The 12859-nt window shown below is 39.3% G+C and overlaps 1 protein-coding gene across 1 annotated transcript in view; it reads right to left on the bottom strand.

Annotated features, from left to right (window-relative positions):
- The window catches only part of LOC103038904 (membrane-associated guanylate kinase, WW and PDZ domain-containing protein 3), a 121494-nt gene that overhangs the window by 77093 nt on the left and 31542 nt on the right, over positions 1–12859 (bottom strand). Inside the window, exon 3 of the mRNA XM_022670646.2 lies at positions 11757–11873. Within this exon, the coding sequence (XP_022526367.2) occupies positions 11757–11873 (117 nt within the window). The remainder of the gene's footprint in view (positions 1–11756; positions 11874–12859) is intronic.

A 12859-nucleotide genomic window follows, 5' to 3' on the forward strand; every position in this document is an offset into this window, starting at 1 on the left:
TGTGATCATCCATCTTGATTATATTCCAGAGGTTTTCAATTTGGTAAAATCAAAGAACCTCATCATTTTTAAGAGGTCTCTTTTTTCCAGAGCTGTATATATTGAAATATTATCTGCAGTCCAATGAGGTAACACTTCTTTTTACATCAATTTACATATAGCATTTTTATATTGGCCAAGTCTTTAAACAAACAAATCATTCATAACAGCTTTCTACAGATTTCCAAACATGTTGCACACACAAAGACATGTGCAAAGTGCTGTTATAAAGATAGGGCCATAATATCCCAAGGGTTTCTCTTGATTTGCCAGATGACCCCTGTTTCCATAGAAACAACCTTAAAATGAGCCCCTTTAATATGAATTACACAGAGCTGTAAAAAAAGCCATAAAATCCACCTTTCATATCTCACAACCCACATGCCCCATTACCTAAAGGCTGTAATGTCTGGTCCCATCCACCTAATACTATAGCAGAATAAGAAAACTAGACATTCTACAGAGCAGCAGTAAGAGACTATCGTAGACCCTGCGCAAGGCGTGTTGCGATGCTCGTTGCTATCTTCCAACCTGTCAACAGTCTATTTTTTTACGCCTTGCACCCGCTGCTTTAAAATAGGTCGGAGTTTATCAATATATCTTGTTGTTTCGATCTTGGCGGCGGAAAAGTTAATGTGCACCACTGATGTATTAAAACCCTGACAACAGTTAACAGTCAGGCACCCAATCGGATCTTAGCCATGCAGGATCGCTGCTCAGCATGCACATACCCCCACTTATTACACACAAAAATAAACAAATAAAAAAATTAAATATAAGCCGCTAGTGTACTTTCACAGTGTAAGCGTGCAGGTCAGTTTCCTCTCCTTAGCGCTGTTAGCATATCAACGTGATAAAGTCAGAGTACAAATGTCTCTTAAAGGGAATGACAACTAGCACACTAATTGGTTTATTACACGTTACGCACAAAACACACCTATGATTGATTAAGAGAATTTTGTGTTTCAAGCCGTGCAAGGCATATTTTTTGCACCCTCACGATACTATACACACCGACACGCCCTAAATCAAGCTGGGAGATATAGATATAGTTTCTTTTTCAGCTGAAAGGTATGAGCTATACAGGGCTAGGATAGTAACTTTTGAGGTAATTTAGCACACTTAGCCGTTTGTTTACCAAAAGACTGGCTGTGGTTGTTTGTGTAAATTTCTCTCAGATTTGACTTGAGTAGCAGTGCTGAGGTCTATTAACTTCAGTACTGAACAGTGCAGTATACTGCTTAAGTAAACCTACAATTAGAATAGAACTACTGAAGTAAATTTCTGACCTAAATTGCACTACCTTACGACTGTAAAATCAGGTCTTATTAATGTAACTCTATAGGAGAGTAAAAAAAGCTAGACATTCCACAGGGTAGCAGTAATAGTCATTCAGTTATTGGCCAGCATGCTGTGTCACTGCCTGTCGCTGCCAGTCTTACTGCAAACCCTGTCTGCGCATTTTTAAATTTGGCCACTAAATGGGACTGTAAGTTTACCACCTTGTGCATATGTGGTTGCATCCAAACTGTTTGTTCTGATTTTCCCCAGCCAAGTCGAGTCAGATTAGAGATGCCAGCCTGAGGATGTGGCAGCCCGCCCTGTCTGCCTGGCTTAGTGGAAACATACACAGTGCCTTTCGGCTCAGCCTGGAAAAAAATCCACTCAGCAGCGATGCTTCTTTTAAAGGGCAATGCACGTGGACCACATTGCAATGCGCTCGCATCCATGCAGCCAACTGTTGAAGATTAAAATTGCAGCCAGAATGCACTGATACACTGCTTCGGCAGAAAAGCCTGCACTGATTTGCTGCCATTGTAAAGTTCATTTCATATTCTGATCTATGTGTCTAGGAATTTACTGATCCATATTTTCTTACCAACTCTAAAATTATATTGTTGCTCTCTTAAGAGACTAACGTCATACACATTAAATTAGATGCCATTTATTAAACACTAAAGAGACATGAAGAAAATGAGGACAGTGTAATTTTATCCCTACTGTGTGTGTGTTTATGTGGAGGTAATTAATATAATGCTTAATGCAACTCCCTGGCTAATAGGTGTGTTTTTTTATAATAATTAAGAACAATTCAGGGGATGCATGATGGGAAATGCCGGAGACACACATGCAAATTGTATCTTACTAATAAATACCTAAGAAATGTCTTGTCACCCCATAATATTGTCACGCTATGTTTTTTTTTTCAAACATGTGCATGTGGTTATGTTATGTGGATGCTGTTATGTTGGTTTATAAAAAAAACTGTACACATGTATATTAAAAATACACAGTCACAATTATGACTTCTTTCTCTGCATGTTAAACTACAATTCCTATAATTCATCTGATATCACACCATCCACCTCAACCAATCCTATTGTCCCACCCCTTCTCACCTGAGTACTGATTACATTTACCTGTTTCTGATTACATGTGTTTGTTTAAAAATGGCTGTTCAGATTGTTTTACCTTTTGCAAAGTATTGTCAACCTATTCCAATGCATTACCAGCATTATACAGCTCTGGAAAAAAATAAGGGACCAACTAAAAAGTATGAGTTTTTTTTTTATTTTACCAAATTGAAAACCTCTGGAATATAATCAAGAGGAAGATGGACGATCACAAGCCATCAAACCAAGCTGACTTGTTTGGATTTTTGCGCCAGGAGTGGCATAAACTTATCCAAAAGCAGTGTGTAAGACTGATGGAGGAGAACATGCCAACATGCATGAAAACTGTGATTAGAAACCAGAGTTATCCCACCAAATATTGATTTCTGAACTTTGAACTTTGAACTATGAATATGAACTTGTTTTCTTTGCATTATTTGAGGTCTGAAAGCTCTGCATCTTTTTTGTTATTTCAGCCATTTCTCATTTTCTGCAAATAAATGCTCTAAATGACAATATTTTATCTGGAATTTCAGAGAAATGTTGTTCATAGTTTACAAAATAAAATAACAGTGTTCATTTTACTCAAACATATACCAATAAATAGCAAAATCAGAGAAACTGATTCAGAAACTAAAGTGGGCCCCTAATTATTTGTGTTTGATGTGGTTGTCAATTTTTGTCCCTTTGTCCCTGCCTTCATTTGTCCCTTTCTTGGATGACTGATTGTGATGATGATTCTTTGCTTGTGACCGCTATTGTGTTTTGTTCTGTGTAACCTTTTGGAGATTTGTTTCTTTGTAATAAAAATATCTGATTATGACATGTCCACTGGCCAAAAGTGTTGAATGAAGCACCATCAGTCCAGAGAACAGAGTTCCAGCTCAATGCTGAGGGGCTTAGCGCACAATATATGCCTAAAAATAGCCTATAAATATTTAACATTTTAATATTACATTATACTGTATTAACCTGAATCACAAGGAACAAATCCAATCAAACATCAAGAAAATGTTTGGGATTTAGGCAATTTTTTTACAATAATAATTAAGCTAAAATATCTAACATATAAAATACTCAGTAACACGTGTAAATTATACTTGTGTATCTTCAGAATTTACCTCTAAACCCTCAACTATATGTCAGCCCGCACTTGACGATGCTATTTACATAGAAGACTAAGATCTGATCTGAGGACTCTTTGCCTTGGGTCAGTCCCTTCCTTCTGCAGCCAAGAAATGCAGCTGTGGGAAACATCTGTAAACAAATCTGCTTGGCTACAACAAGTGTTTTGTTTGTTTAGCTTTTTTTTGTTTTACTAAATTTAGCGATGTTAATCGACGCCATGCTTACGCTGGAGCAGGCAGCTGTAGGGAAGGAGACGGTTGCCCCTCCTCCTCACGACCTCCACAACTTCATCACGACTCAGACTGAAGGCAATGACCCCCAGAGGAGATAAAATGAGGACAGTGCAATCTGCGTCTTCAGTACGTGTGCGTGTGTGTGTGTGTGCATGTGTGTGGCGGTAAACCTGTGGCGGTGTGTGTGGGATGCACGTGTGCATCTTTTGTACGTGTATATTTGTACTTTAGTGCACTTGTCGCATGTGTTGTCAAACCCCAGGACATGGGAAGGTTCCTGTGCTGCCAAAGCTCAAGACACACTGCCAACAGTGGTTTGTGTGTGTGTGTGTTTGTGTGTGGGTGTGTTCATAGCAAATAGGGTGAGGGCTTGGCAGGCGGTGGGCAGCATCGAGCTCGACATGACCTACTTCACAGTATAAACCAGAGATTACCGGAGTCGCGTCTCTACAACCCTACACACACACACACACACACAAACACAAAACACAAACACTACAGCAGACTTGGGTTGGGCACAGCAGACTACATGCACATATGTCCGCAAAATGAACTGTGTGGGTGGCAGATTACCGGGTGAGAATGAAACCAGTGACTGGACACATCAAAACCAAATATCAAACCTACTCACATTACGACTGGCTGTAAAGATGATTTAATTAAAATTGAAATATTACTTAATAAACTGTATTATTTTCTTTCTCTGTGAAGCCTCTGCTATAATGCATTTAACTGTGCAGGAAAATCAAGTTTTATCAAACTTGCCACCAAACTTACTCATCTAAGGTGACCTTGCTTTGAGCACTGATGCAAAGTCAGGTGTGAAAAACTGGTCGAAGCATAAAACTGTCCAAAATCGAATGGTGTGCTGAAGCTTTAAGAGTTTTTTTCACTGAAACTAAGGAGCCGAGCCCAGTTCCTAAAAACAAACTCATACCATAATCCCCCCTCCACCAAACTTTATACTTGGCACAATGCAGTCAGACAAGTAACGTTCTTCTAGCAACCGTGAAACCCAGAATTGTCCATCAGATTAATAGACAGAAAAGCATTATTTGTCCCTCCAGAGAACACATCTCCACTGAGTCCAGTGACGGAAGGTTGTACACCACTGCATCTGATGCTTGGTGAGCTTGGTGATGTAAGACTTGGATGGAGCTACTCCGCCATGGAAACTCATTCCTTGAAGCTCTCAATGTTCAACTGTTCTTAAACTAATCTGAAGGCCACATGAAGTTTAAAGGTCTGTAGCGATTGTTGGCGAAGTTGGCGACCTCTGTGAACGTCTGCATGCCTGGTTGCTTGGGTTTATACACCTATGGCCATAAAAATGATTAAAACGATTGAATTTAGCGATTTGGATGGGTTCTGGCAAAAGAATGTATAATGTTTTACCAGTGTGAATGTTTAACTGGTAAACTCACTTGCAACTTGGCTGTGACATCATTCTCAGCTCCGACGTTTGACTTCTGAGCTAAATGGAATACAGCATTATACTGTGGCTTCTTCATATCCTTTTTGTTGTTTTGGTGAAATATGAAGCAAAACTTCACCCTTCTAGCAGAGTGAAGCATGCCCTGTAGTCCTGCCCTGTATTCCATGGCATCAATCTTTCCTTTAATTTCAAAAAGTTGTCCCTGCTCAAGAAGAGCATCCCCCACAACATGATGCTGCCACACCCATACTCTTTGGGGAGGTATTTGTTGAAGAATGGGAATTGTTAGATTTGAGACACACATTCTAAATCACTGGTTATTGAGTCAGGAGTGAAATATTGGCTGTCTCCAAAAGTCTAGGCTGTAAGCATTCTTGATCGCTAGATCATGATTTAAGTCTATTTTCAAGTTTGATTTGGGCCACTTCGATATGTGGAATCTTAATCTGATATATTTCTAATTTGTGGGAATGCATCTCAGTCTACACAGCAAAATTAGAATAATGGAATTTTTTATGTCAAGGGAGGTGAAAAAAAGGATAGAAATGGGATAGCAAGGTAACAGACATCATAAATATTGGGGGGATGACTCTTTTCAAATAATATTAGAAAACTTGTTTCACAACTGCTCTGTCTTTCAAATTAAATGTCTAAATGCAACCACAAGAAACAGCTGCAGCTTTCAATGAAAACACAATCCTTAAAAATGGTGTCCATAACTGAATAATGTGCATTTGAATAGCACATTTAAACACATTGTTGGTAATAAGCCCAGCTGTCAGCCACTGATATCTGATTTGTAATTCTGAAAAGGATGAAACTGAAACTTCAAATGATGTGTCAAACGATGCTTTATAGTCTGGTTCGCCTTATGTGTGAATTTTAGCTGTCAGGTTGTAAGGAGCAGTAAAGCCACTCCTCTGAAGTGCAGTGGTACAGGTGTTTCAGTTTAGTTCTCCGTCACCAGGGCTCAAGCAGTATTAGCATTAGCCGCTAACCGAGTTCAGTGCTTGCTCTTTCACCATTCAGAGGTGAGTATATCAATCTGTGGCCTGCTGCTAACCCCAGCTAGCACTGCTGGAGCAGCATTAGCATTAGTCGCTAACCATGCTAAGTGCTGTTTTCCGCTAATCCTAATAAATAGAAACGCTTTACTCACCCAAATAAACAGTTTTCAGGAGATATTTCTGTGTAGATTAACATTCAGCGCTCGTTTGACTGTAAAAGGGAAATGTTTTTTTTATGAATTACAGATTGTTTACTTAGCTTAGGTTTACTTAACTTAGTTACAAAACCACCACCCAGCGGCGAGACCTGATTAATTAATAGGAAAACATGGCAAGACCCCTGTTCCTTATTAGTGTCGCATAATGCGCCTTATAATCCAGTGCACCTTATGTATGAAAATAGACAAAATAGTCGTTCATTGATAATGTGACTTATAATCTGGTTTGCTTATAATGCGAAAATACGGTAAGTAGTTATTTGCAGCTTGGCTCACTGTCACAAGTGCAGATAATGTACTGAAGGCATTTTGCTGAATGTGACCAAGGACCATCAGGCAGATCTGTTCCTCAGTATGACTGCCTGTGGGAAGAAACCTTCTAGAGTTTAGAGGACTTGGCCTTAATGCGCTATAGCCTGTGTTCAGACTTGAGGGCTTTCCTTCTACACCACTCAGTGATATCCTTGACGGCAGAAATACTTGACCCGGTAATGTGCTGGGCAGTCTTCACCACCGGCTGCAGTCATTTCCTTTGTGAGACAGAACAGTTTCCATACAAGACAGTTATTCTGGATGTCAGGGTACTCTCTATGATGCTTCTGTAGAAGCAGTTGAGGATAAGTGCATGCATATTGAGCATCTTCAGTCTCCTTATGAAAAAGAGCTGCTGGTAAACCACTTCATTGAGTTGTCAGTGATGAGCACTGATGGTTCCACCCTTTGATGTGAAGAGGGACGGTGGGATGCTTGTGTGCTTCTTATGTCCACAATCATCTGCTTTGTCTGGTTGACATTCAGAGAGAGGTTGTTGTCCTTGTACCAGAACTTAAGCTGCCTCACCTCCTCCCTGTAGGATGTCTCATCGATGTTAGAGATGAGCTACACAACTGTCAGGTCATCAGCGAACTTGTGATTGCAATAATGTGATTGGTGTGATTTCTGGGGATGCATTCGTGGTAAGCAGGGTATACAGCAGAAGGCTCAATGGGGCTGTGGCACCGACTATAGGCAGATCCCAGCTGCAGGGTGACAAGCTTAAAGCAAGCAAGTGGAGTGTGTTGATGAGTATCACTATTACAGTCAATAAACAGTGTTAGTCATTGCCTGTGGTGATGAGAAGATACACATCCTCAATGACATGATTCATTTCTTCCCCAAAAGATCTGGGGCCTCTTGTATTAAAGTACCGTATTTTTCTAACTATAGGGCGCACCGGGTTATAAGTGAATGTCAATGAATGTCTATTTTCTGGACTATTTTCATGCACATCCTGTATATGGCATATTATGTGATATTAGTAAGGAACAGTGGTGTCACAATGTTTTCCTTCTAATTTCTAAGTGTCGCCGCTGGGTGGTGGTGGTGTAACTAATTTAAAGAAAGCTAAGCTAAGTAAAAAAAAACAAATTCTTCAATAAAACATTTTCCTCTCATTTTACTGTCCTGAAAACTGTTTGTTTGGGTGACTAAAGCGCTTCTGTTTATTTACAGTAAGCTTCGATTTCCAGATTTCCACTAAGGCTGGTTGCAGCACCATTAGCATTAGCGGCTAACCACTAACTGCTAGCCGCGGTTAGAGCTAATAAATGCATTGTAGAGGAGGAAAGTGGCAAATCTTTTTAGATTCTTTGTTCTTTGAGGAACACTATTTCTAAATGTTTTAATAATTTTGTCATGCATTTGTTGAGAAATTGGAAAATCTCTGCTCCTTAAAGGCTTTTTCGTATTTTGTGAATACTGGTTTTGTACTTTCAAAACTTCTTTTGCAACGTTTTGCAGGCCTAAAAGCAGGAACTGATATATACTGTATTAAAAAAAAAAAAAACATAAAAAAAAGTAAATCTAATGTTGTTTTTCCATTCCCCTCATTACTCCAGGTTTGACTGACTTCTGATTTGGGGTTTAAAAAGTAAAAATGGATAGATGCTTTCCATCTTGATAAAATACATCTGAACTGCATTTGCATTAAAATGCAATTGGTTGTGCCAAATATCTGATTCAGTCAACTCCACTGTTGACTCTCAATTAATATTAATGAGACAGTGTGGAATGACGCTGCAAAATGGCTCGCACCAGCCATTTAGAAAAACAGATCTGCAGCTTCCCTTTTCCTCTTGTTCATCATGTGGGATTGTTCTCATCTGTGCATTTCAATGTGAGAGATTTTTCCCATAAATAGTAGTAAATGGGTGCATATGGTAGTTCATCACTGTGAACGTGCCTCGGGCACTTATCAGATGAGATCTCACAGCAGACGAGGCCCTTTATTCTCTCATCACTGCTTTAGATGTTTTTTCTTTTTTATTAAATCCCTCTGGGTGCCTGTATATGCGTTGTCACATATATACAGCCACTTTTGTTTTTAAACACTCAGAGTTAATGGCACTGCTGAGTAGGTATGCTAAATATGTGCTCGCAAGTGGAAAGATCAGCGACTATGCACACATTAAATATGTTGAGATTAATGTAGCGCTCTCACCATGTTATGTTCTCGTCTCAGGATTTCAAGCACTATTTTAATAGCACTGTATGAACAAAGATGAAGGAGAGGAAGCATGAAAGAATGAGGGAGGGGCAGAGTGGGAGAGAGGGAAAGAGTGAGAGAGAGAGGGTCTTAGATTTTTCCATCATTTTCACAGAGCTATGTTTCCATTTCTTTATTAATTGGCACAACTCCATCGACTTAATTACGGATTATGATTTCGATAGCGGCTAATCCAAATCTGCTTCTCATCTTAATGTGAAGATTTAAATGTCAAATAAATTACCTAAAAGATAATTAGGTTTATACACAGAACACAGATAAATGAGGGAGAGAGAGAGGATGTGTGTGCAGAGAAAAAGGTTGTAGCATCATGAGAACCTCATCGCCAAAAGAACGCATGCGAATTAGAGAGAGAAAGATGGTGAAAAAGTGACATAAAGAATAAGGGACCTAAAAACAACATGAGAGCATTGGCTCAGGCTCTCATATTCAATACTCCTGACTTTTCTGAATCTCTCTTGTTCTTTTTCTCTATACTTCTTCCTGTTCCCCTCTGTTGTTTGCATGCTCCTTTTCCAAAGGTGTCAGCGGCAGCTTAATGAAGAACGGATCTCACACTAATTAAAGCTCACTCCACAGCGACAGTCTTTTCATCTTCATCTGAAGACTCTCTGTGTGTCAGATATTAGCAAAGCAGCCACGCCTAGTCAAAGATAATGTTTGTAATCCTGTAAATATGCAATATATACAGTGTTTATTGTGTATATATTGTGTCACTGTTGCAGGCAGCCGTGTACCACTACACATTTTGTTTGCATGATTTTACACATTTAACTATTCTTTTTTTGAAAATAATATTTTAATAGCAGCAGACCATTGCATGTTTAATTAAATGTGCTTGTGTGCATTTTTGGCTATGTCCACTGTCCATTTAAAATATGTCTGAAGGCCGCTGACTGGTGTTAACAGTATTAATATCTTTAGATCATTGCAAGTTAAAATTTCTGCTGTTTAATCACGACTGCTGGCAGATGTTCTGTGTGATAGCAAGCAAATAAATGAGGGAACGCAAAATGAACCTCAAGTAGAAAGGAATAATATTTCATCGTCCCATGTGGCTCAGCTGGTCAGAGTAAAAACAGTAAAGGAATATTTGTAGCTTTGGTCTTCAGAACAGGCTCACATAAGTTCAGATCAGATCAGGGTTAAACGACAAATATACCGTATTTTTACCACAATAAGGCCCACTTAAAATCCTTTAATTTTCCCAAAACTTGTCAGTGCGCCTTTAAATCCGGTGAGCTTTATATATGAATTTGACCAGTCAGGTTGTAATTAGCAGTAAAGCACTTCACTGAAGTACAGTGTTATACAGGAGTTTCAGTTTAATTCTCCAGCACCGAGACTGGAGCAGTATTAGCATTAGCTGCTAATCGAATTAAGCGCTAGCTCTTTCGCTACTCAAAGGTGAGTTTTATCGGCCTGTAGCCTGCTGCTAGCCCTGGCTAGCACTCTAGGAGCAGCATTAGCATTATTCGCTAACTGTGCTAAGTGCAAGCTCTTTTGCTGTTCAGCGTTGAGAATATCAGACTGTAGCCTGCTGCTAACCCCAGCTAACATTGCTAGAGCAACATTAGCATTACCCACTTAGCGCTAGCTCTTTCGCCATTCAGAGGTGAGTATTATCAGACTGTAGACTGCATGTTTACTGTGGTAAAACAAGCCATGTGGGACGAACTGCTAGCTTACTTTACCCTGGCTTAACGGAACACTCAGTGTAGCACTGTTGGATGACAGTAGCTGCTAACTATGGCTAGCGCTAGTGGTTAGCTTCTAATGCTAATGCTGCTGCACCCAGCTTCATTCGAAATCTGGAAGTCTAAACTTACTGTAAATAAACGAAAGAGCTTTACTTAACCAAATAAACATATATTCTATAAACCATGGACAACATTTCTCCCAAATTTCAATATAAAAATATAGCCGTTTAAAGCATTTATTTGCTGAAAATGTGAAAATAATGTGTTTTTTGAGCACAGTTTTCAAGCATCTTGGCATGTTCCCCTCCACTAGTCTTACACACTGCTTTTGGATAACTTTATGCCACTCCTGGTGCAAATATTTAAGCAGTTCAGCTTAGTTTAATGGCTTGTGATCATCTATATTCCTCTTGATTATTTTCCAGAGTTTTTCAATTTGGTAAAATCAAAGAAACTCATAATTTGTAAGCGACCTCTTTTTTTCCAGAGATGATGCTACTAAATGAAGAGTCTATTGTTTGATTCGCGAACTTATACTGCACATTTATCTGTGCTCATATTTAATATAGTGCATAATAATTTAGTGTATTTCAGCATATATCTGACTGCTGTTTTTTGTAGACCTGTTGGCTGGTCTTTAAAATGTATGCGGTAAGGTAAGCAGAGTTTTCTGCTGGTGTTGTATTGGTCATGTTAAAAACCCTGAATCAGCCTCTCTCTAGCTTGTTCTCTCACTCTCTAGTATCATATACATGTTAGATGGAACCTTGCGGTTCTTGTGCATACAATGTAATGTATTCCTGACAGCGCCACAGTTAAACATTGAAACGTGTACTGCAGCCTATAGTGGGATGTCCTTGTACCTTGGCCATCAGCCACATGCACATCCTATCTGAGAAAAAAATAAAACAAGATGGTGTTCGGTAGTTGCCGAGTGTTACATGGCTAAGCACTTCGAATGTGCTGCTGAATGCACCCAGGTGTCCGGTTATAGTGTGTGTGTGTGTGTGTGTGTGTGTGTGTGTGTGTGTGTGTGTGTGTGTGTGTGTGTGACTCACAGGGAACAGCGCGCAGGTAAAGATTTTCTCGTATGACTTGCTGAAGTTGACTGTCCATAGAACCAGGCGTGAAACACTTGCTCAGATATAACCTCAGATCCTTGCACAGTGCTACACCTAAGAGAGAAAGAGTCAGAGAGGGTGGGGGAGTGACAGAGAGGAGATGGGGAGAGAGAGAGAGAGAGAGAGAGAGAGAGAGAGAGGGAGGGGAAGAGAGAGAGAGGAAGAGAGAGATAGAGAGAGAGTTGTTTTGATTCTACAAACAAACAGAATAAAAATGTGTCCCAGAAATTAACATTCACACTCAAACATGCGACAGTGTCCTTACCAACCTCTAAATCTACAAACTTGAAAGCTTGCAAAAACACACAGACCCCCCTCCCCAACATACACACACACACTAGCATGCTAGATGCAGTATTGATCAACCTTTCCACATCTTAAAGGTGTTTTATAATCACCTATCAGGACATAGGGATCTCTCAGAACTCAGGAACAGTATAAGCTGAATTCAGAGAAATACATTAGGAAGTGATGTGGTAAAATAAAACTCTAATTTATAACACTATCAATAATGTTTTATTAGGCTGTTTTGGTTTTACACCACGGCTGTAGCAATTCACAGAATTTACAGATTGATTAAATATGATACACTCATGCCTCCATTTAAGTCATTTGGTGACACAGTGTGTTAATCTTCTATTTTTATGAAGCATTATAGCATTACAGTATTCATGTGTTATCCTGTAACATGTAGCTCTTACTTGCCCTCATATCTGCCCTGTATTCGGTTTACATTGGTTTACATTCGTGTTTACTTCTGTTATATGAGTTCTTCAGCAACTTTTTTGTTGTTTGTCTCCGTCCTGCTTTCATCATTTGTTACATGTTTCTATCTTTGTGCTTTGCAATCAGAACAAAAATATGTATCTTATTTCAGACTGGGTTAGTTAAATAACTAAGTTATAAACTGGCTGGCCTAAGAAAAATTGGCACCAAAAAAAAGTCACACACTCTAATATTTTATTGGACCACCTTTTGCTTTGTGGCATTGTTTCGATAAGCATTTGCAATGTCACAAGATTTATTTCAATCCAGTGTTG

The sequence above is a fragment of the Astyanax mexicanus genome, chromosome 12 (assembly GCF_023375975.1).
Source record: "Astyanax mexicanus isolate ESR-SI-001 chromosome 12, AstMex3_surface, whole genome shotgun sequence".
NCBI classification, from domain to species: domain Eukaryota; kingdom Metazoa; phylum Chordata; class Actinopteri; order Characiformes; family Acestrorhamphidae; genus Astyanax; species Astyanax mexicanus.